Raw genomic sequence first — 26,850 nt, 5'->3', positions numbered from 1 at the left:
GCCAAAAATAAAATACCAAAAAAAAAAAAAAGGAAAAAAACTATGCCATTATGTGTGATGTCGCTTCTATGTTTTCAAAGCAACCACCACCATATGAACATAATTGCTTCCAAAATCCTACAATAACTATTTGGTACCTCGAGTGAGCCAAGCCAATTAATGAGATACGGGGGGCTACCAGAATCCTAACAAATGTAGTTTTTTTTTTAAAGGTGTGGATCATTTGTTTGCAACAAGGGATCTATCTAGCTTACGTTGTCTTAACCGAGTCCGCGCTAGAGAACTCCCTCGCCCTCAAGAGCTAGTACGAAGGAAAAACCTAACAAATGTAGCTGATATGTAAAACTTTCTGTTAATTCTCTAGTTTATGAAAAGTAGAAATAAACATAAACATGCATAATATTAATACTTAGCTTTTTTTAACTTTGATATTTTGAGATGTTATTTGGGTCTTTAAAATTTAGTTTAAGAGTTCTTAAACTTTCTTGTTTGGGCCATTCTTATGCAAATGGCAAATTTGCAACAGTTTTTAATGCATCTTGTATAATTTATAATTTTCGGATTTTAAGTTAATTATTTATCACCCTTATTCCATATTGTTTTTCAGATATGCCATCTATCGAACCACATGAACCATAGCTAACCTAACCCAATCATCTATTGAGATTTTTGTTTGACTGTGAAAGTAAAGTTTGTTGACCCCCTTGAAGCAAAAACATGGATCCTCATCCTCCACTGGTTGAGTCTAGCTAGCAAGGCTCAGGTACGGAATCTTCCACTATCACTGTGGAACGATACTACGCAAAAATGGAACATCATAGAAATTTTGCTGACTTTCTCGCAAAAGTTACCATGTAACTTAACTCTCTACATACCTCTTTAAACATTATCCGCATTGTATTTTCTGTAAAAAGGTATGATGTTTGAATTCTAACATGTCTAAACAAATTCAATGGTATTCAAAGAGAACTATAAAAGTAGTTAGTCAAAAAGAAAATAAAGAAAGATAAAAGAAAGAAGATTAGTCTTTGCATATCGAATCTCGAATATATTAGTCTATTTCAAATCTGAATTTGATATAAAGCAACCCTTTAAGTTAAACGAAAACTCAAATCTGCTAGCCTGCTAATTTAAAGTTTGCATTTAAACAATTTGGAGGCATGAATATGTGATTGTTTTGTCGAAAAAGGAAGTGAATAACTGAATATTACTTAAAACCAATAGTGCTATGGCTATTAAACTTGTTACAATCAAACAAATTAAAATAATCAGTATAATCTACAAAATGATACCAAATACTTATAAAAAGAGAGAAATACAAATTTTAAAGTTCACAAATAACTATGAAAAATACATAGTATACACATCATAATATAAAAATTTAATTTTATATTCTTTTTTTCCAAAGAAACCAGTTAACAGGAAAAAAAAAAACATAAAATCAGAAAATCGGCCGGTTCGAAACACGGAAGATCCATTAAACCCTAAGGCACCCGTAGAAACCCGGTCCATCCGACCAGTTTAAATCGGTTTTTTAAAACATTGGTTAATATTGTTAGATGTTATTGTTGTTAGAACCTAGGAAATAAGTTATAACTTTAACGAAAATATATACATAATTTAGGTATTTCAATTAAGCGATTTGAAACAAAGGTCGAAGGCATTTGGGAGAAGGAATAATAGCTTTCACGTGTAACAAGAAAGACGTGTTTCCTTTAGAACAGGGGATGGCTAACTTTATATGTTGTTTCTCGTGTAATTTTGGGGGGACCTCCTTTTGAACCATACCAATACTCTCCCCAACTCTGCTACTCTCTGTACATGGGTCAAAATCCTACATTTCCTACATTCAAAAGCTTTCATACAAATTAGATATTTATTTTTATGGTCATTATGAGTTGATTTCTCGAGCAACAAAGCATCTAAAATCAATTATTGGTACCCAGATAATATGACATCCAATTAATGATTTGACACAATCAAGTTTGTAGCCGTATATACCAATTCTATATGCTCTAACGGGCAGCCTTACGACTCATCCTCAGGAAGACTAGTCCTAATCACTGCCACATCAGCAAAAAACCATCTAAGGACTAATCCCCTTAAAATTAATCTTATACCAGGACTAGTGTTGGACCCACAATTTATTTTAATATACACTCGCAAACCAAAAAAAAAGCTTTAAACTACTCATCCATGAGGGGACGAGTGACTAAGGATGAGTCCAGCCCTATGGTGTTTCACGTAGGACGAGTCGAGGACTAGTTGATGACGAGTGTATAAGGGAGTCCAGCCCTATGGTGTTTCACGCAGGACGAGTCGAGGACTAGTTGATGACGAGTGTATAAGGCAGCTCCTAAAGTCTAGATACCACAATAGAATTCAATGCATGATATGTCATGCAAAATGATTAATCTTCCTAAAAATCATCTTAAAAATCTTTTTAAAACCTTTAAAATTTGACATGTAGATTTTAATAATTATCCTATCTAATCTTATCTCTTCATCATGCCACATGTCATGATCTTGTAATTAGGAGAATTTTTATATTGATTAGTTAGGAGGATTAATTATTTCCCGTCATATATATATGTTCCGCTCTCTCTTAATTCGATAATAAATTAATTGAAGTAATACCTATTTTTTTAAAAAAAAATCTTTATGGGCAGCTATTCTAATTTAGTTTGTCACAAGAATACGTGCATTTTTACGAGTTTGTGGACTTTGCAAGCAGATTAATCTAAAACATTTTGTTTTCCAAGCCTGGATTCATATCGGGTGAATCGGGGTTTATGTCAAAGATAAAACTTGTCACTTGTAATCTTGGTACGGCTCTCTAATTTAACAACAAATTATTGGCACCGTATGGCGTCATAGTTAAGATTTTATAAAAGAAGATGAAACAGAAAACACTATAGAATCTTAGCTAATTAAACACACAAGTGAATAAGTGAGAAATGAATTGACTTAAACATATTTTTTTTTGCCTTCACTCATTAATTAATTAAGCTGGAAAGGGTTACATGTAGCTAAAAGAGTGGAGATGTTAGAAAGGGACATAATAATTGGAAAATTGTTAACCTACCCCTAAACCTGCTCAACATCGATCACATGGTTGTCAAGTAGTCTAACCCAACTCACCCTCCCTAAGCCTAATTTTATCCAACCTTTTACCAACCAATCCCAATTTATTATAGTAAATTAACCTCTAGCTTTTTCTTGTATCTTTTTTATTTTTAGTTAATATAAATGTGGCAAGTCATGTTTTGGTAAAAGATGCATGCATGAACACACCAACTTGGTTTTTTAAAGATATTCAATAATTAATAAATATATATTTTTTTTATTCTTTTTTTCTTTAGCAAAATGGACGATTTGATGGTAATCTCTTCATCCTAATTTATGAGTCAGGAAATGTAAATAAAAACAAAATCATTTATGTGACACATGTGAGTTATTATTGTCATATATAGCAATAAAAACGTTACATAAAAATGCACATGTTTTGTTGGCCTCACGTACATATACGTGCAATGGTAACACGATGGTTGTATCAATGTCGACGATACTAATTAAATCCTATCATGAACACAATATGACCGGCCCAGAGGCATAAACAATCTTACTCTTAAGTCTTACCTGTGGTAGAGATATCGGTTTCTGGTAATCATGGTCATGAATTTTACACAAATGAATAACAAAGATCTTATACTTATATTGAAAGAAAACTTAATTATCAGTGAGAAATACTGCTCTATCTAATAGAAAATAGATATCGACAGATGCAAACTTATTTTTGGATTGAGATACTCTAAAGTTATTCATAACTTTATTGGTAAAATTGTTAATCCTAACCCTTGAATTAAAATCAAGGGTCAAAATTCAAAAATGATCTTTAAATCTTGATCTTTAATTTCAATCCAAAGATCAAAATAACTTTGAATGATCTTCATCCTTTCAAAAAACCACACGATATTAAGCTTCATGACTTATATACTTGGTAAAATGCCAACATTCATCATATGTCAGTGAAAACGAGTGGGCACGTTCGACAACATTCTGAAATTGCTTGTGAAAAATTGTGTCAACAAATTTCAGTTATACGAGGTATGTAGTTTATGTGATGTAATTACACAGCAGGGCCATTTAGGGGTAGTCCGAAGTCCAAACTACGGATCCGTTAAATCATTCATGTAGTTCAAATATTTCAAAAAACGACGTATTTTTTTTGTACTAAGCGTTAAACAAATATGATATACCGATCAATGTAACGAACTTAAAATTTTTAAAACATTTTTCTATAAATAAAACTTATATGTATGTATCTGTACAAATAAACGATATATAAAAACTACTAGAAGTGCCAAAAATTCTTAAAATCCATTAAAAATTTGCCAAAATCATTAAAAAAATGCTAAAAGTTGTAACAATTTTGTCGTTATTGTTGTTATCGCTACTTTATACCGATACAAGGCTAGTAGAAAAAAAATTATAATACGGGTCACCTTCGATTCTAGTACCGCCGCTGCATGTGATTTGAATTATTCTCATGACCTAAACCCGCATTCTATATATCACTATATATATGTAATAGCCTGTTTAGCTGGGAAAAACACCATTTGTTTTTCATTTTTGTTTTTTATAAAACAAAAAAAAACAGAAAACGCGATTAAATCATATTTTTCGAGAAAATAAAATTATAAGAAAACAGAAGACATTTTTTGTACTTTTAATGGAAAAATAGAAATATTTTTTATTATTATTATTATTTTGCACTTTTCATTTTTCAGTTTTCCAAATTTTAAAACCTCAAACTATTTAACTTTTCACCTACGTCTTTGTCAATCTCTGGTCACCCTTAGTTTCCGCCCACCCTAGCTCATCACTCCATAAATATATTAAAACATATTTTTTAATATGAAATATATATATATATATATATATATATATATAGGGAGTAACAAGTATGCTGCTAGAAACACCATACTTTCATGATTTTGTGAGGGGAGCAAAATTTTGTATGTATACATGTGATTTTCATGGGAGGAGTTTGTAAGGGAGAAATATGTTTCTTCCCTACTGCTAGAAGCATATTGGTTTTCCCCATATATATATACTATTTGTTTTGTTTTGAATGCATTTTTTAAATGTTCATTTGTTTCTTAATTAGAAATTGAAAACTAAAAACAACTTATACAACTAAAGGCGCATAACTATGTTTTTTTTCTTTGACGAAAAACTTAAACGTAATACAGTAGTTAAAGTAGGTTGTTACCATTTCATTCAAATGTGACATAAAAGATTCTTATAGAATTGATAAGAAGGTTATTCTTGGTAGGTATACAAATTCCAATGTCTCAAATATAGTCATCTAAATTTTAGAAAACTTGTGTTAAAGTTTCGAGATTGAGTGGGTAAGACTAGTAGGAGGATGGGGTCTTGAAAGAGTTAATACCTAAAATGGTGTAGTTAGAAAATATATTTATCAAAATAGTATAGTTTCAAAAATATTAATTAAATTGGTGTTTTTTATAATAATATTTATCAAAATGGTGTTTTTATCAAATTTGTAGCATTTTGACTAAAAACTAGATTGTATTGGTTTTATCTATTCTGCTAAACTATTAAAACTTAAAAACTTAAAACCAAAGTTTGAATTATGTAGAGTTTATGTTCCGTATCCTGATCTTCTATTAGGCACCTGTGTTTGTACAAATTTGTACAGATTCTTAAGAGCATGCAATATATCATTAGTACAAATTGGTGTTTAAGGGGATGGTTATTTGCAATGATACCTTTTTTAGTTATCTATCTATTGCTGTATATAATAATTTATAGTCTAATGTAAAAATAATATTATGTAAATGGATAACTTTACAGTTTTAGGAGCGTTTATCAATGGAATGAGGCGACATGACTTTGCTTCTATGTTAACCTTTCTTTTTATGTAGTATTTTGCATTAAAGATTGGGAAAGCTAACAAATGCCCCACGACATCATTTTACAAATATTTATTATCTACAAATTTCCATGTTTCTATCTCGCATTTGCATTTAGTATATATTATCTTTATTTTTAGTTCCCATTTTAACCTTTCCTTAATCAAAAGAATAAATTACAGATTCTAAAACGTTAATTGTTCTTTGATCTTCGTCATGTCCAACTAGTTTTCATTTTGTTTAGTTTGTTCAAATAAGTGTTATTTTGGCACCTTTCATGGTATACTTTTTCAATTAAAGTTTTCCGGGTCTTTTATTAATTGTTTTTGCAAATGCAAGATACAAATTATTATTTTAAAGTATATACTAACTTGAATAAGATTAATTTTTTTTTATATATTTTAAAAGTTATCTATATTACAACAGCACTTTATTTTAAAAATGTTGAAAATATGTAATAATTTTCACTCAACACCTTTTAAAATATTTTCACCTACATTATCTCTTAACATTAATGATTAAATTACATTATCAATCGATTATCTTTTAAAATATTTTTATATTAACTTTTTACATCAATTTTTTACATCAATTATTTACACCAATCGACGTCTCATCTACCACCAACTGTCGCCCCACCACCACATTATTCCCGCTAAGACCACTGACGCATTGCGCGGATAACGTGCTAGTTTTATAATAAGATATAAGACATTTATTATTAAAATATTTCGTTTAGTACAAGGAAGAAACGAAGTTAGAAAAAAAACATTATATGAAATGGAAATAACAAAACAAATTCTATATAAATGAAACAAATATTTGGGAAGTATAAAATGGGAATAATAAAATAAATTTAATATAATTAATACAAGTGAGATATAAATATGGAATATTTAAAATAATAAATGTTGGTAAAATGATGCCCTTAGGGCATTTGTTAGCATTTCCCTTAAAGATTTATGTTCCTCTTTATGGATCAAGCTTCCAATCATTTATCGTATCTTATATTTGATAGATTTGAGTATTTTTGTTTTCAATTTTCTAAACTAATAAAATCTATTTTCTCCGAATAACACATATTGTGTTTTAGTTGTACCTAAATTAATTTAGTTTTTAAGTTTTAATAGTTTAGTAGAGTTGATAAAACAAATACAATCTACTTTTAAGTCAAAATGCTACAAAATTGATAACAACACCATTTTAGTAAATATTATTATAAAAAATACCATTTTGGTAAATACTTTTTAAATTACACCATTTTGATAAATATATTTTTCAACTACACCATTTTGGGTAAAAACTCTTCTTGAAATGGCATTTGTATCCTAAGATAGGGGGACCTTTTCCGATCCTTGGAGCAATGAGTTCTTTTGGAATGAGTTTTTTAATTTTAATTTATTTGTTTTTCTAGTTTGACTTTTATTTCTTTTTTTAATCAAAATTTATAATTATAAATACATGTAAAAACATACAACAACTTAATAAAAACTAAATAATACATACTAAATTAAGTTATTACATAAATAAAGTTCTTAATTAATAATAACATACTAACTTAAGTTCTTAAAAATAACATATTACAACATTATTTAATCAAAAAAACAAACAAGCTATCCATCGTCGGAATTAACGTACTCGTTGAGATCCGGGAGGACCTCGTTATCAGGATCAAAGTCATGTGGTTGGGTTGACCAAAGATGATCAACCAAGTCCGCCGTAAGCATGTTGTGTGTTTCTCGATTTTTAATGGCATGGCGGTTTTAAATTCGTTGTTCGAGTGGAGTAATTTGTTCCCAATAACCCGGTACTAGAGAAGGTTCATCCGGATTGTAGTCTTGACATATGGCCTTGTCCTCGTCCTCCAATATCATGTTATACAAGATGATACAAGCATCAATCACGTCTTGCGTGAGCCTTTTGTCCTAATACTGTGCCGGATGATTAAGAACCTTCCACATCTTTTTTAACACACCAAAAGCTCTTTCTATACCCTTTCGTGCCGACTCTTGTTTTTTTTAAAAAAACCTTTCTCTTTTCGTCAACCAAATCGGTAAAAGTCTTGATGAATGTAGCATACTCGGGGTATATCCCATCGCCCAAGTAGTACCCTCTCTCATAAAAGTTACTGTTTGAATAAAAGGAACCTACATATTAGTAAATAACCATATAAAGATATACATATTAGTAAATAACCATATAAAATTACACATATTAGTAAATAACCATATAAATTAAACATATGCCTGAGGGCGCCAAACCAGATATATAAGATCTCCAGGAACAGGAGACGACTTGAATACGTTGATGTTATTATAAGACCCCTGTGGCCTGAAGAAAGCATTCAAAATCCATAGATCATTTGATGCAACCGCCTGAAGAATCAACGAAGGTCTACCTATGTCACCCCGTGTGTGGGTGCCTCGCCACGCCGTGTGAAACATCTCTCACGGCCAATGCATACAATCAATACCACTAATCATACCGGGAAAACCATGATCTCTTTTATGCACATCATATATACGCTGAAGATCAGTCCATGTTGGTCTATGTAGGTACGTAGGTCCATACAATTGAATACACCTAAAAATATATATAGTTTTTATTGTCTTGTTCCATCAAGGCATATATATATATATATATAAATAAAAGGGGTCTAAATGTATACAAACTAATAATGTAACACATATATAATAACATATACATAAACTAACCTACAAACATATATATATATATATATATATATATATATGTACGTAGGTATGTACGCTGAAGATCAGTCCATGTTGGTCTATGTAGGTATGTAGGTCCATACAATTGAATTACACCTAAAAATATATATAGTTTTTATTGTCTTGTTCCATCAAGGCATATATATATATATATATGGAAAAGTTATTTTGAGTCCATCTTATTTTGAGTCTAAAAAGGGTCCATTGATTTTCTTCATCTCCTCAAATCCCAACCACCTCCTACCACCACCATGATTTTCCGGCGACGGTGACCACCGCCACCACGACTTACACATGCGTAAGTTAACTTACACATGTGTAAGCACCACCACCACCATGATTTTCTGACGACGACGACAACCGCCACCACGACTTACACATGATGTGTAAGTTATATGGACCCTTTTTGGAGTCAAAATAAGCTAGACTCTAAATATATACAAACTAATAATATAACATATACATAAAATGTAACGTAGATAAAAAATGTAAGAAAAATATTTATAAATGAACATATATAAAAATGTGTATAAGGCAACGTACCACTACAAAAATGTCCAAGAGCCTCTCGTGAGGTCCTCTCCGCCATTTGCAAATACTCGTCTAACAACTCGTCTAGCAAGTCGCTCGTCACACCGTATGCTAGTTGCCGAATTGCGGCCGTACACTTTTGAAGTGCGGTAAAACCTAACTTTCCCGCGACGTTCACTCTTTGTTGAAAATATCTATACTCCCTTTCCATGCCGCGCACAATCTTCAAAAACAAACCCTTATGCAGTCTAAACCGACGTCTAAATTGTCTCGGGGTTTAAGTCGGTTGATCCGTGAATTAGTCGCGCATCAAGTTCTCTTGTGCCTTTGCGCGACGACGTACAAGAACCACCCTTCTTGTAAAACGCGGCCGCGATTGGTCTTCTTCTTCCTCCTCCTCTTGCACAACCCTCATGGCCAAAGTAACGGCGACAACAACCGCACTTTCAACGGCATCATCGTAATCGTCCGAACCAAATGAATCAAAAGACGACGTTGATGACGAAGACGACATTATAGTGTTGGAGATGTTAATATGGTTATATTTGGTTTAGTATGAGTATACATGTTGTATGTTGTGTGCGTGTTTTATAAAATGAAAAGGTAGTATACATAGAGAAATAAAGGTAGAAAAAAAAATCTGGTCAAACATTTATGTTGGGGTGGGGTCCAAAAGGATCCGTTGTCTCTTTTTCATAAGAAATTTCATCCTATCTCTTTTCGGCCGGGGTCACCATTGTTTTAACCGAGAACGCCTGCCGTGGCAGTTTGCTTGGCGTCTCTCAGGCGTTCTCATGCGTTTTTTGCCCAAGTAACGCCTTGCTCCTACAGTCTAAGTGACCAATAAAACAAAGAGCAGTGTCATATGTGATTATATTTGTGATTATATTTACTTGCGACAAAAATGCATAATCATTTTGCAAACTACTGTAGTAAGATCATCCATAATAATAATAATAAATAGATGAAAACACCCTAGTCCCATATAATCATATATTATTTTGGTATTTAAAGCACAATAATTGTTCTTAGACAAATCCCCTTAGTCCCAAGAAATTAGCCGTAAGCGTTCTAGGGCAAAGCCTGGTCATACAACTCCAATGAATCAAAATTAGCTTGTCCTTTGAAGATATTTAACCGAAGAAAAACAAATTTTAGAGAAATATACATATACAATATGTTTTAATTAATTACTTGTCAGTGTTTAACTGTTATGGATCTTTAAAAAAAACCAATAACAGATGACTAAGTCGACTCTTTTTTCTTTTGCCTATAAGTGACTCATTGATCCTTATGTGGTTCGCCTTTTGTAATAAGTAGCACTTGACTTCCTTTTCTCCTCCTTGAAATAAAACCTTTAGCTCGATCAATAGAGATAGATGACTCTCTTCGAGCTGCTCCGCCTATCTGTTGCAGATTACCGAAGATTATATTTGGTAAATATTAAAGTTTGTTGCATTAAGACATCTATAATATAACTAAAAGAGGAGGTTGGGGGTACACTTCACAACCCTAATCCCCCTCCTTTAGCCTAATACTCTCTCCTTATTAATCCTCTATTTTTTTAATATTTATTTAATAAAAATGACCGACCTTTAATAAAAAAAACTTATAAAATAACACATGTTAACCATCATCTACGACTCCGTGTTGTGCATGTATGGACTGTTTCAGAGTGGAACAACCCGAAGAAAATCAAAACGTTCAAGATGGTCTTTGTTGAATTGGTATGTATTTTTCAAATTATATACTCTACACTTTTTGTTTCTCTTTTTATTTAACTAAAGTTGAAAAAAAAAAGTAAACTGGAATGAATATTTATATGAAGTTAATTTTCATATCTTTCTTCTTTAGCTTTTGTATTGATTAAGTTGTGATATTGGTTATACACTTTTTGTTTCTCTTTTTATTTAACTAAAGTTGAAAAAAAGGGGGTAAACTGGAATTAATATTTATATAGAGTTAATTTTCATATGTTTCTTCTTTACATTTCGTATTCATTAAGTTGTGATATTGGTCATACACTTTTTGTTTTACAATTGTTATAAGATTTTTATATCTTGAGATTACTCGTCCAATGAACGGGTCTGAATATTAAAATATGCTTAAACAAACATGACATAAACATCTTTTTTCTTTTTTTACTTCAGGAACATTTGATTTTTTTTTAACAACCAAACTATATCAATTATATACCATCTAACAAGTAACTATGTTAAGTAGAGGTTAAACTCATTTGAAACTAGGCATAATATTTTTTACACTATAAGGTTATGCCGTATAATATATATGCGAGTTAATTACAAAAATCGTCCATGTGGTTTGTTAAAAATTGCATGTTTTATCTCTACCTTTCATAAATTACGGTTTTGGTCCCTCACTTTGGAGACCCATCAACAGTTTTGGTCTAAAAATGTTGACTTTTTGACCAATATTTTTTACTTTTGGACCAAAAGTGTGGATGATGGTCAAAAATTTGGGATCGAAATCATAATTTATAAAAAGTAGGAATGCTACCTGTTAATATTAATAAACCACAGGGATGATTCTTATAATTTACTCTATATATCCTCATGTCAGTTTTCAAACCAATGGGCAAATGAGATTCAGTTTGCTTCTATTGTACTTTCAGTTTGTTTTCTCAGTTTATAAGGTGAATTTCTGTAAAGGCAAATCGATAGCAGATTGTAATATGGATCATTTTTAATTTGTTTTTAGTTAATATATTGTGTTTTTCAATTAATATGAATGATGATATAATAAGGTTGCAGATGCTGGTTTGCTTCAACAAATTGATAATACCATTGGCATGGTCTAAGCATGTACCACGTAAGCAAAAAGATCAACGTTACATGCCCAGTCATATTTAAATTACTACGTTAGAAAGCAAAATGTTTTTAATAGTTACGAGTACAATTTTTCAAAATACCTAAAGAAAAGTAAACACCAACTTTCTAATGTCTCTCAAGTGAAAAGAAAAAAAAATGCAAACATCCAGAGACATTTGAAAAAATAAATTGTTAAGCAGGTGATCAATTTTTTTCCTTTCCAATTCTAATTTTAACTCTCACTGTCCACGTTTGACTAACAATTAGTAATCTTTTGAAACCAATTAATGACTCACATATTTCAAATTTTCAAGTATCTATACTCTCTTAATAAGTAAACTACCCCACCCCTTTTAACACCTCTACCTTTAAAATGTCTTTTATGCCCTCCTAATTTACACTACCCTATTTTTTCTCCATCACGCTCATTACACACACATACATTCATCCGATTTCCGATTTTTCTCTCCCTCCCCCCTTCTTTGATTTTCTCCCCCCATAAACACCATCCACCATCGCCCCAAATACCACCATCCACCGCCGCAATCTACCTTTTATGTACGCTATCCCCCATTAACACCATCCACCACCGCCCAAAAAACCACCATCAAAACACCATCCACCGCCGCCGGCTTTTTTTTTTTTTTCTTTTTCATCACCGCCACCCCACAAACCACCATCCCCGCCGCCGCCCCACAAACCACCATCAAACCACCGGTGTTTTTTTCTTATTTCCTGCCGCATCACGCGAGTACAACGCTAGTTTATAACTGAACTGGTCCACTATGAAACGATTGAATAATGCGTCGATATCTCGTTTATGAATATTGCTAGACCAAACATGATAACACATAGTACGATTGTCCCTTATTTATTTTCCTCAGAATATTGGGGAAATAAACTTTATTTACACATACATCATTTATGTGTAACTTTTATCTAAGGGGATGTCACTAAACCAAAATTCACATGTTAAGAACATGATTATTAATTTATGTCAATGATTTATGGCCGGACGTGATATGTTTTGATAGACAATACGAAAGAGTGAATTGATTGTATTATTGATTTTAAGTCATCATTTGCAATGATAATCAAGCCACTATTTATACATAAACTCGTAATCTAAATATAGAAGCTATGGGCTATCTCTTAATCTTAATATGCTGGATGATATGATCAAATTTATGACAACAATCGTTTATTTTGGGAGATGATGATATTTCTGATCCCATGTATCGTTTCCTTTTAACACTCCCCCTCAAGTTGATTGGCGGGATCACCAATATTCAACTTGTTCAGGCACTCATGAAAGGTAGTCGTTCCTACGTCTTTGGTTAGTATATTTGCCAGTTTATCTGATGACTTCACAAATGGGATACGGACAATTCTAGCTTCTAGTTTTTCTTTGATAAAATGTCTGTCAAGTTCAACATGTTTTGTACCATCATGTTGAACAAGATTCTCTGAAATGTGGATAACTGCTTCATTATCACATAGAATCTGGGTGCTTTCTTTTAGTGGAAATCCTACTTCGGACATATGTTTTCTAATCCATATTGCTTCTGTTAATCCTTTGGCTATACTTATGAACTCTGCTTCAGCACTTGATAATGACACCACTTTCTGCTTTTTACTCCTCCAGGTCACCAGATTTCCTCCTACCAGGGAAAAATATCCGGAAGTTGATCGCCTATTTCTTTTGTCCTCAGCCCAATCTGCATCTGTATATACCTGTATTTTGAGATGTCCATTTGATCTAAATAGGACTCCATGACCAGATGTTCTTTTGAGAAATCGGATGATCCTTAAGACTGCATTCATGTGTGCCTCCTGAGGTTGATGCATGAATTGACTGACTACCCCAACAGCATACGCTATATCAGGGCGAGTATGTGAGAGGTAAATCAGTTTTCCTACTATTCGTTGATACCTTTCTTTGTCAGCTGATTTGGCTCCGTCTTCTTTGAACAACTTTTGGTTCATCATCATAGGTGTTTTAGACGGTTTGCAGTCAATCATTCCTGTTTCTGCTATGAGATCTAGTATATATCTCTTTTGACAAATGAAGATTCCTTGCTGTGACCTCATTACTTCAATCCCTAGGAAATATTAATTTCAGGTTTCCCAGGATTTTCATCTCGAATTTTGTAAATAACCCTTCTGTCAGCTTCTTGATTTCATTTTCATCATTTCCTATAATGATCATGGCATCAACATAAATAATTAGACATGTCACACGATCACAATTGTGTTTTAGAAACAATGTATGGTCTGAGTTGCTTTGTCTGAATCCATATTTCTTCATCGCTAGTGTGAACCTGCCAAGCCATGCTTTGGGATACTGTTTCAAGCCATATAATGACTTCTTCAACCGACATACTTCTCCTGGTTTAAGACTGAGTGAAACCAGGTGGTGCTTCCATATATACCTCTTCTTTTAATTCTCCATGTAAAAATGCATTTTTTACATCGAACTGGTGAAGTGGCCAATTCCGATTCGCAGCTATGGAAAAAATCACTCTTATGGTATCAATTTTTGCAACTGGAGAAAAGGTTTCAAAGTAGTCGATACCATAAGTTTGAGTGTATCCTTTTGCTAACCGGGGCTTATATCTTTCAATTTCTCCGTCTGGCTTATACTTTATCGTGAAAATCCAACAACATCCTACTGGTTTCTTTCCTTGTAGTAGGATACATTTGTCCCATATTTCATTTTTCCTTAATGCCTCCATTTCACTCTTCATAGCTTCCTCCCAACAGCTGGCTCTAGGGCTTTCTCTACACTTGAGGGAATTTCTTCTGAATAGAGACTTGCAGTGAATGCTTTTGCTTCTTGGGAAAGGGTTCCCTCAGCCATGTTAGCCATAGGGTATTTCGAGCTTCTACTGGGTTTTCCTGGAGAATATCTCTTGGTTGGGACTCCTGTGGTCGATCTTTCTGAAAGTATATACTTTCCCGGTATTTCCTCGGAAATAGGTTCTTCTTGTTCCTGTCTATTCTCATCAGCAGGTTCTACCACATGTTCATTAGTGATATTACCTTAGTTTTCACCCACGGAATTCATAGGTTGAGAATTACTTACCTCGGAATTGGAGACCAGGTTCGGGACAGAATCTTCAGTGGCAGTGGTATTCAAGGTGGAATTTGCAGGAACTGTGGTACTGTGATTAGTGGGCTTTTCTTCGGTGACACTGGTAGTGCCATGACTCAACCAACACAGTGTGTCATCTTGTTCCTCCCCCTGACCACTGTGTTAGGTGGAGTAGTAATATTTGGTTTCAAGAAAGTCACAATTCATGGTGGTGAAAATCCGACGAGTGCTAGGATGATAGCATCTGTACCCTTTTTGTTGATGCCATACCCCACAAAGACACATTTCTCGCACACGGATCGAGTTTATCCTGGTAAGTTTCGGGAATATAGACAAAAACTGTACATCCAAACACCCAAGGTTGAAGTGTAAGGGGTTCAGGGATTGTGGTGTATTGTTTCAATGTGCCCAACGGTGTTTTCATTTTCAAAATTTTTGTTGGAAGACGGTTGATCAGGTATGTGGAGGTAGGAAGGGCCTCTGGCCAAAAAATTTTTGGAACTTTTGATTCAAGGATAAGTGCCCTAGTCATTTCCAAAAGAAGTCAATTTTTTCGTTCAACAACACCATTCTGTTCCGGGGTATGAAGGAATGAGGTTTGATGAATTATTCCTTTAGCTTGAAAGAATACTTTCATTTGTGAATTTACATATTCCCCTCTATTATCTGAACGGAGAATCTGTATGGTTTTTTGAAACTGGTTCTGGATAAAGGTATAAAAGGTAAAAAAATTTTCACACACTTCACTTTTATTTTTCAAAAAATCAATCCATGTCATTCTAGTACAATCATCAACAAAGGTAACTTAATATTGAAAACCTTGACCCCCTAAAACAAGAGCCGGACCCCATACGTCAGAATCAACTAAAAAGAAAGGTACCTTAACTCTAGTATGTCTGGGTCTAAAGTTTTGTCTATGACTCTTAGCTAGAATGCAAGTTTCACAGGGAACAGATTTATTGGAAGCAAATAATTCAGGAAACAGAGTATGTAAATAACTAACGGATGGATGTCCCAATCTTCTATGCCATAACCATGCTTCCCTCTCAATTGATCCATGAGCCAGCATCACAGTACCATTTTGAGCCACCTCATCAACATAATATAGTCCATGTCTTTCAGTGCCATGCCCAATTATCTGTCCCGTCCTGAAATACTGTAACAAACAAAACGTTGGATGCATAAGTACTGAACAGTTCAGTTCTTTAATCACATGACTTATTGATAGAAGTTTATGTGATAAAGAAAGAACATAAAGGCAATTAGATAATTTAATTATTGGAGAAATTTCGATTGTTCCCCCGGTTTTTACATCCATTTTTCACCTATTTGCTACATGGATATGAGTTTTTCTGGGATTTGATAATTTTATAGAATCAGAATATTCGTATGTCATTGTGTCGGCAGCTTCACAATCGAATATCCAAGATCTGTCCAGATTTTTGGAGTTCTTTCGGGTTGTACTAGTGTTCTGGTCCATGTGGAAATTCTGTTAGGCCATAAAAACTGACCCATTTTGTTGGGCCACTAAATTTTCATTTTGATGGGCCACTAAAGCCGAACCCCCTCCCATCTGTTTATATTGAGGATAAAATAAAAAAACATTGAGAAGATTTAGGGTAAAAATGAGAAGGATTTTTGTGATATTTGTGAGAAATACTCTCACCTTCTCTCTTCCCTTTACCTTCTACCACCAACCGGTCGCCGCACCCCTCTTCTCCATTTATGGCCGCCGCTATGCCAACAAAACCCCCATCTGACTTCAAATCATTATTTCTTTTTATGGGATTACTTGAATCGACAGTGGGGAGTTTCTTGACACCCGACTTGCTCGCCGTTTTATGACCATCGGTCCACCAATCCGGATAGCCGATGATTTCGAAGCACCCGTCTTTGGTGTGTCGACTCATGCCACATTTTTCACATTTAAGATGTGATTTATCATCTTTTGTTGGATATTTCTTCGCATCGTATCTCCCGCGATATCCCTTGGTTATGAAACCAGATCCCTCAATATCTCCAGCGATTAAACCGGATGCTATGCCCGGTAAAATCATTTTTAGTTGCTCCCAGAATACTCTGGTGAGCGGCTTCTTTGCGAACCGTGGCGTATGCTGCTTCTACGGATGGAAGTGGGTCCACTCGGAGGATCTCCCTTTTAATGGTGTCGAAATTCTGATCTAACCCGTGTAAAAATTAAAAGAGCTTTTGCTCTGTTCTGATTTTTGCATATGTTTTGATATCATCAGAACATTTCATTGGGTTCGGATCCATTCGATCTATTTCGCCCCATACACCTTGTAAAGCAATCCAAAATTCTTCAAGTGACTTGTCACTTTGTTTGAGTTCATTGGCTTTAATGTGAAGATTTAAAGTTTGCAGCTTGTCTTTCCCACTGCTATATGTGACGGTTAAGGCGTCCCATAACTCTTTTGTAGTGGAATATTCAGTAAGGTTGCCGGCAAGAACGGGTTCGATATTTTGAATGAGCCACGAGAACACGGTCAGGTCCTCTTGTTCCCATATCTCATATTTATCCGATGATGCTTTTTCTTGTGGGTTGTCGGTTAAATGTGTTAACAAATTTTTGGATCGACCTCCTATGGCTACTTGGATCATCCGAGTCCAGAGGGCATAATTTTGATTGTTTAATTTAAGGTTGATTTGAAGGTTGTCTGATAATTTTGGATTTTGTTTTTGCGGGTTTGTATGGGTTTGTAACTGATTTGCTATTTGCATTGCTAAGTCAGAGCCGCCGACATCACTTGCCATGGTGGCTCGAGCTATTTTGTGGGTTGAATTGATATATGATGAGATCAAAACCAAAGCTCTGATGCCATGATAGATAATACGAAAGAGTGAATTGATTGTATTCTTGATTTTAAGTGATGATTTACAATGATAATCAAGCCACTATTTATACATAAACTCGTAATCTAAATATAAAAGCTATGGGCTGTCTCTTAGTCTTAATATGCTGGATGATATGATCAAATTTATGACGACAATCTTTTATTTTGGATGATGATATTTCTGATCCCGTGTATCGTTTCCTTTTAACATGTTCTTATGACTTTATCCCCAAAGAAAGGTCATATGAAATCCAGACTCGATCCGACATAATTAATTTATGTTAGTGATCAGTGCCTTGGTCGTATGAAATTCACATGTTAAGAACATGATAAATAACTTATAGGTTTAGCCTGATGCTATTGACCGAGCCTGGATTTCGTACAACCGGATAGGGACAAAATGTGATGATATTTTGCCATTGGATTAACCTTAATGGTGTTCTAGACTTCACGTTTGTGAGCTCTTAAGAAAACAATTATATTCCAAGATGTATTGATTAGATGATCAAAATGAGTTTGCTTTTGTCCTTATTTGTACTGGGTACAATCCACATAGTACAAACAAACCACACCTTATAATTAATTCAAAGAGGAATAAAGATTAAGCAAATAATTGATGGGTCCTGCCATGACCCGAATAGACAATGATTTGGATTTGCCAACACTAGTTTGAATTCACTACTCATGGGTCCAAAGATTTGACCCATTGACCCGACATTTGAGACAGATTTCATGTTAATAATACAACTACTCTTACTACTACCCACCTCAAATTCCACAAAGCATTTAAAACCCACATCCACCCTTACCTTCTTTCTTCTAATTCTAAATCAACTTTTGTATTCTCTTAACAAAACATTTCAAACAATCTCTGAACAATGTCCCCTTAATTCTCACCCTAGAGAGAGGTTATCAAGAATTTTAGAAGGAAAAAAAAATGAGGTATATTAGAACAGGAAGTTTCAAGAGGCTTTTCTCTATGAAGAGAAATAGCTTAGAAGATTTGCCAAAAGAATGCATTTTCATGAAACAAGAATCTTTCAACAATAATGCTGATCAAACAGATTCTTTCAAGAAACCTACTTGGAAATGCTTCTCTTTTGAAGAGATTTATGTTGCTACTAATGGTTTTTGCTCAGGTAATAATAATTCCGTACAAAAGTCCAATCATTTCAAGTTTTTTTTTTTTTTTTGGAACGGCAGAAATTTTATTAAAACGTAACTGGTTGAAACGGGTTCGACCCAAAGATATAAAATTTTAAGCTTCTTTTAACACAAATTAAACACCAGGTAGGCAATGGATAATTAAATGACAAATTTCTTTCTGGGCATCTATAAAAACTTTCTTTTTGTGGATTTTAATCTTTTTTTAGTGTCACGTACTAACTTTTTGTTACATGATATATTGTAGAGAATATGGTTGGCAAAGGAGGATATGCAGAGGTTTACAAAGGGGTATTAGAAGATGGACAAACAATTGCTGTGAAAAGACTAACACAAATATCTTGTGATGAAAGGAAGGAGAAAGAGTTTTTGACAGAAATAGGAACACTTGGTCATGTAAATCATCCAAATGTTTCATCACTTTTGGGTTGTTGTATGGACAATGGTCTTTATCTCATCTTTGAGTTCTCTTCTAAAGGTTCTGTAGCATCTCTTCTTCATGGTACTATTTCTCAACCTTTTCTTGTTTTTAAACTCACATGTACATAACAATATTTCACCATACACAACTCTTAAAAGTAGTAAAATGTACAACTAATTATTAAACATAAACTTGTACATTTTGTGTCGCAATTTGTTGTTGTGAAAATATCACCACCCTTTTTGTTTTTGTTACCTTTTTTTTTACAAACACATCTTTTATCTTTTTCGTGTTAGGATATGAAAAAATAACTATTTGGTTGATGGGTCATTTTTCAAATGCCTAAAGGTGAAATGCATATTTTTTACTTGGATATCATCTGTAATTATTGATGTTGTTGTAATTAGCTAATTTTACTTTTTGTTGCAAACCAATCATTATTTTTTGCTAAAATACAAGAGGAATAGAATATGTCAAAAATGGGACGTAAAGCTATTTCTAATGGTTATATCGCCAAAATATATAGATATAATTGCAAACTTGCAATTATTTGAATAGTGCATAGTTGCAATATTTTGAATAGTGCATAGTCACACATTTGATTAGCCTTTCTTTTCGTTTTTTTTTTTTTATTGAGAATTATTATTAGTTTGCAACAAAATTACATTTACATATTAGTCATTGGTAAAAAAAAAAAATACTCTCTTATTTAAGAAAGATTTTATTTTGTTAAATATAATTTTAATAACTATAATTAAGCTGCATTAAATAGTTATATACTTATTATAAAAAAAAATACAATTTTTAACTTTAAAGGCTGTATTTATCATTTTTTATAAAAAAAAATTATGAAGTACTTTAATGGACAATCACAATCATAACTTATCATAATTTTATGTAGAGAGACAGTAGACAATCTCTGTATCAATTAAACTTAATTACTTTAATTAATAGTAGAACGTACAATAGATATAAAGTCGTTATATAAATGTCCAACAGCAGTTTATATGCATTCGATGCTAGTACTATATATGTACGATTTTTAGATGACTTTTACTTTCTTATAACAATCGATTATATATCTAATATTTTTACTTAAGGTTATTTCTTTTAAGCCCGGCCCAACGATGTGGAAAAACGTATATATATCTATTATGTGTTCCAATGTCAATATGTCATGTAGATATCATATATGATATTTGTTGAAAAAACAGTACTCAAAATATTCTTTTTGTCTTATATTGATTTTTGGGTAGATGAGAATTTACCAGTAATGGATTGGAACACGAGGTACAAGATAGCAATCGGGACCGCTAGAGGGCTTCATTACTTGCACAAAGTATGTCCAAGAAGAATAATTCATCGAGACATTAAAGCATCCAATGTTTTGGTCACCAAAGATTTCGAACCACAAGTATGCAATCATTTCATTTTCGTTTTAACTTCGTGATTAATTGAAAATTTTCTACTTTGTCACTAGTTTGCTAATACTCTGTCTTTGACGGGATTGGATATTATTATTGCTTTCACGAATTAGTTTTAAGTAGTATTTAATTTGTCAATATATATGATCATTGGTAGATATCAGATTTTGGACTTGCAAAATGGCTACCTTCACAATGGACACATCATTCAATCGCTCCAATTGAAGGGACATTTGGGTAACTTCACTAATTGTTTGATTAACTATTAATTAATTGTATTGTATTAATTAATAACTTTATATGCCTTTGTTAAATATTATTTTCTAATTTGTCGACATCTATATAGGCATTTGGCTCCAGAGTATTTTATGCACGGCGTGGTGGATGAAAAAACAGATGTTTTCGCTTTTGGTGTTTTCTTACTAGAAATTATATCCGGCAAGAAATCTGTGGATGGGTCCCATCAAAGCTTGCATGGCTGGGTAATGCAAACATTTAACTTAATTAATTAGATTAATCAATTTAATTAACTCAAGTTATTGTAATTCTTTTAAACAAGTTGCGTATTACAGTAATAATTCATGCATAATTTTACTTACAATTACTACTTTTGGTTTTCTAATTTTAAAGGCAAAGCCAATACTTGATCAAGGAGAGGTTAAAAAGATTGTGGATTCAAGACTCGAAGGGGAATATGATTTGTCACAACTTAGTAAACTTGGATTCGCAGCATCACTTTGTATCCGAGCCTCGTCTACTTGGCGTCCTACGATGAGCGAGGTATATAGTTAATTTTTAATATTCGAAAGATTTTCTATGCTAAGTATTTTTAATATAAATACATGTACGTTACATGTTTTTACAATATATACTGTAATTTAAATGACTATTGAGGAAAAAAAAAATTTACTCTTGACAACATACTACTTTTTGCAATCGAATGAGCAAGATATTAAAAATAACCCATTTGAATAAGAGATAATGTTGGAATATATAAAAAATAAAAGTGATTGTAAATTTTTTTTATATCAAGTTGTAATAACTTTTTACAAGGGTTGTCATTTTCGAAATTTGCTCATTCCCGGACGCTTATAACCATGCGTAGGGGACCATGTCGGAGCATATAAAAATATAAAGTATTTACCTTTATTTTTATAGTGAATCGTGTAGTATATGCTTGAAGAATTTTGACAAACTTAAATATGAATTTTCAATTATCATTTAACTAATTAAATATAGATAGATGAATTGAATGTAATTAAGGTAGATTAAATAAGTCGACTTAGCTATCAAATATCGATCTATCACCATATAAAATGTCCTTGTCCCTTCATGATTCCAATTAACACCCTAGCACAATATTTCACTTGTCTTTTCTATAAATGTATCTTCATGACAATCATTTCATATATTATGAATAGCGTAATCATTATGTCTACAGAGGTAATACATAAATTTGTATTGTATGAGCAATTAACATTGAATTATAATTGATACATAAAAATAATATCAGATAGTGTTTATAAATAATTTTGGATGGAAAATGAAACCGTAAATCAGTCGATGTGTAGCTCCATCATTATGGGTACGATTGGTATAAAAATTTCCAGCTGTGGCTATGGCTGTGGCTGGGGGCTTGGAGTTGAAGTTGAAAAATGAAGCTAGGAGTTAGAGATTTTTATTTCAACCCTTCTCATATAATATTATATTTTAAAGATCTTTCGGACCTTCTAAGACTTTTTTTGGGGCTGAGACTTTATACTTCAAATATGTATCCAAACAGGAATACTATTTTAGTCGGGGCTTACTTTTAAAAGGTCGGGGCTTACAAGCTCCTAAAAGCCCCTTGTCAAACATATATTTGGACATGCAGTTGAGATCAAAAGTCCTAACCTCAAAAAATTTCTAAAACCCCCGAAAGATTTTTAAGATAAAAATAAATTTATGTAAGAAAGGTTGAAATAGAAGCTCAATTTCTTGCCTCATTTTCAAGTCCCAACTCCAAATTCCTAACCACAACTTCAGCTCAAAAATTTTGTGCCAACTATATATGTAACTTATTAAAACCGGGCGAGGATTTTCTCAAAATTTTCAACTTGACTAACTCCTAACCTATTAAAATCAAATGTTAAAATTAAAAAATTAACTTTAAATTTTAACCATTAATTTTAGTCTAAATGTTGAAATTGTGTTAATTTGACCTATTAAGTTATTTCAACCGTCTCTACCTATTAAAACTTATCATTATTAAGGGATTACCTTATGTTTGTGGCCCTAGGAGCTGCCCCACATACATTAATGAATAATGAGGGTTAAACTGTTATTTCTTTGTTTAAGGACAATTTTTCTAAATATAGGGTCTTTGTGTACATGTGATATTATACAAAAGCAATAATTAATTTTTTTTTAGCAAAATTGTTCATATACTCGTTGTCATCTTCTCAATCCAACGTAGTATGTATGATTGCGTGTATATGTTTTTCTTGACTTTAGTTTTCGTCTTTTAATGATCAACATAATAATGATTAATTAACTAAAATCATAAAAGAGACATTTACTTAATTATAATCTTGTGGTTCTTATTTAAATTATGTTATGAATGTTCTATTTCACCAACTTCCCAATTGTCATTTGCATTCAGCACACTCAACAGTGTACAACTGTACATATATGTCATGTATACAATTTGACAATTATGCAACCACAAAATAGTTATATCATTAATTATGTAAACATAGACAGGGTTTTAACATTTTGAATAAAAGCTAGTTTTATCTCAGAATTCACATGCCTAAAAGATCACCAAAAGTTCGAATTTTAAATCCTATCTAGCATATATAGTCTTTTATAACCTTTTGATATGGGTAAGGATTTTCTGAAGTTCTTATCACTATGAAAATCTCTTGATTTGACGAGAACATAAAGGGAACCCCACCCGTTGGATATATACAAGAATATCCACAAAAAAGATAAATATTTTCTTAAGTTGGAACAACTTGAAAGATCAAGTTAAAAAGATATTAACCCTTAAATTAAAATAATTAAGGTTCTAACTTTAAATATGATATTTAAATTTTCACCTTAGATTTTTATTTAAGGTTGAGATTTTTCCAACTAAACTAACCAAGTTAGAAGAACTTGTCCTTATACATATATAATTATATATATGAATGATCAGCCTCCTATATCTCTCGCTCATACTTCATTTCTTACTGGATTTGATATTAGAATTATTGTTGAAGTGTATACAATTCTACTAATCAGCAACAAAATGTACATTTTTCTATCCATTTCGTGAATAGATGAACTTTGATAGTGAAAGATCACCATAAATCTCCATAATGTGTTGATATTGTCAAATATCATAGCTTTGATAGTGAATAGATTAACTTTGTGTGTATTACATGATTAATATAGTAATTAACTATATCCGTTACATACCTAATAATTGCTATTGTTATGAAATATGGCGTAATAATTCTTAATCTTGGTTTGTAGGTACTCGATGTAATGTCCAAGGAAGAAATCGACAAAAATAGATGGAAAATGCCCGACGAAGTAACAGAAGAACACGATGAGTTTTGGGGTTTTGAGGATCTGGAGTTTGAATTTTGTGATAGTAGTAGTACATCCTCGCCGTGTCATGAAGATTCGGTATCAACCAAAAGCAGTTAGCTAGAAAGGACACAACGTCGTATCATTAGATGGTTCACATACGTGTATATATATGCTCTTTATCTCACACGGATATATATAACATAGTTATTTTGCAAACCATTCGATGGTATAGCATTGTTATTTTGTGAGAAGAGTATATAAACGCATTGGAACCGCAACAAACTTTATTATGTACATAACGAGTTTTCTCATATCGATATGATACATATATGCAAAACTATTTAGATATTTCACTTCATATTTAAGGAGTGACAGAGCCATATGGAAGCGAAGGATGGTCAGGACTCACTGATCATAATGATTATAAAACTCTATTGTTTCTAAATACCTTAGACCTCAATTTCTGACTACGTTATTAAATTTAAGATTTCAAAAGAAAACAACAATGATAGTTGTGCAAATTAGTTGTACTTTAGTTGTGTGAACTAGATATGATGGCCCACTGATCTCTCTATGCACATGGAGGACTTGCTCACAAAAATGCACAATCATAGAAACTCATGGTGGCTAGTGACCAACTGATAATAAGCCTTTTCATGTCCAGCCCATTGTAATAATTCCATCTGGCCGGGACAACACCAGCGAGCATGTAGGACTTCTGTAGGACATGACACACAGAAACTATATCCTATCACTTTCTGATAATTATAGACGGAATATGATCGTTCTTGAATTATACAAGTAGTTTTGTGTAAATTAGTAAATATCTAAGTATGGTGGAATTTTTAGCCCAAGTCTAGCTATGTTCTGAAGCCCAGCCCAATACCTATTCCGACCCATTTACCTCCAAGTACCAAAAGCATTACAATAAGAAATCATAAATCTGTTACCATTGTGGAAGGTAACAATAAGTGTATAACATTTCACTTTATCGTAGGTAGTTTTAAACGGGTTGAAGGGTTGTAACCAGTATCTTTGACCAAACCAAATCCAGCCCTTGTTATTAAACCAGTTAATCGCGTTGACTCTTGTGTCACAAACCCATTTTTCCTCAACCCATTAGAAATTGCCACCCCTAATCTGGTGATGATAAATTGATAAGGATGTCTCAACAAATACTAAGATGAGTGAGATTTATTTATGTTCATAACTTATAAATAAATTATGTACCAATTAAGTACCAAGTAGTTGGTTCAAATAATTACATTCCCAAATCCACAACATTCAGTGTCTTATCCTTAATTATATGATGTGTAAGTGACCAATTTAAAACAATTCGAAAGTACCTACCCTAACACAATAGCTAGACCCTCCACAATCTAAAATTCTTGTGGGGATTTATAATCAATTGTAACATGAATGAATGGCAGTTGAGAAACAGTTGGACCAACTTCTGTTATAAAATACACCGCCTTTTCGATTCTCAATTATATCATAAAAAGACTAATTAATGACTTAATCTTAACAACCACATGGCTGTTAGTTCAACTCTTGATGATGTATTGTATAGCAGGTGTGAGTAGAAAATTCTAATCAACCTAGCTTTTCATCATGACTTGGAAGTTTTGGTTGCACAACCAATATGCTACTTCTCAAATACAAAAACCAGAGTTTGACTTTTTTAGGTCAGATTTGATGAGATCATTAGATTAGACTAAAATATCATGTCACACCAGTCTAGACTTTTATAAGTCAGATAGCATGGATTTGACTTGAAAATTGACATGTTAGATATGGATCAAAGACTTTTTAGTATCTAAACAAACAACAAGTGTACTGCAAATTTGCAAAGTAGTAGATTACATATTGAAAACACATACATCAAATAAACATAAAATCATACTAAATTTACTTGTTTGACAAACACACACACACACACTGGGTTACTCAATAATTCTCTCATAATCTCCATTTTTTGTTTTTATAAATTGTGTCATCGTCTTGTTAGTTGTTACTAGCAGAAAATTAGGATGATGAGTTAGAAAGATATATCATATTAAGAGGGCTTAGAGCTTACTATCTCAGTGTAAGTAAGAAACTTTGCCCGAATTGTATTAATGGGTATGAAACTTCAATCATGTAATTTTTTTTTCTCAAATCATGTAACGTTTTAGGGGCTAGAAAATTAGGCTGTTAATTTTTAGTGTTTGTTAAAAGAGACACTTACCTAGCTTTGATGTGGAATGTGAACAATAATTCAATAAATTAAACTTAATATGACTTAACTTGCACCAAGTCACCAAGTCT

The 26,850-nt window shown here is 32.7% G+C and overlaps 1 protein-coding gene across 1 annotated transcript; it reads left to right on the top strand.

Annotated features, from left to right (window-relative positions):
- Nucleotides 1–18,760: 18,760 nt before the first annotated feature.
- LOC122592876 (probable receptor-like serine/threonine-protein kinase At5g57670) lies at nt 18,761–24,891 on the top strand. Its single transcript, XM_043765196.1, has 7 exons — nt 18,761–19,115; nt 19,388–19,642; nt 20,818–20,975; nt 21,143–21,222; nt 21,332–21,467; nt 21,616–21,765; nt 24,484–24,891. The coding sequence occupies exons 1-7, from the start codon at nt 18,914–18,916 to the stop codon at nt 24,658–24,660; spliced, it is 1,158 nt and encodes a 385-aa protein (XP_043621131.1). The 5' UTR covers nt 18,761–18,913; the 3' UTR covers nt 24,661–24,891.
- Nucleotides 24,892–26,850: the final 1,959 nt, after the last annotated feature.

This window comes from Erigeron canadensis, chromosome 3 (assembly GCF_010389155.1).
Source record: "Erigeron canadensis isolate Cc75 chromosome 3, C_canadensis_v1, whole genome shotgun sequence".
NCBI classification, from domain to species: Eukaryota; Viridiplantae; Streptophyta; class Magnoliopsida; order Asterales; family Asteraceae; genus Erigeron; species Erigeron canadensis.
This window is presented reverse-complemented; position numbering and strand designations above follow the sequence as displayed.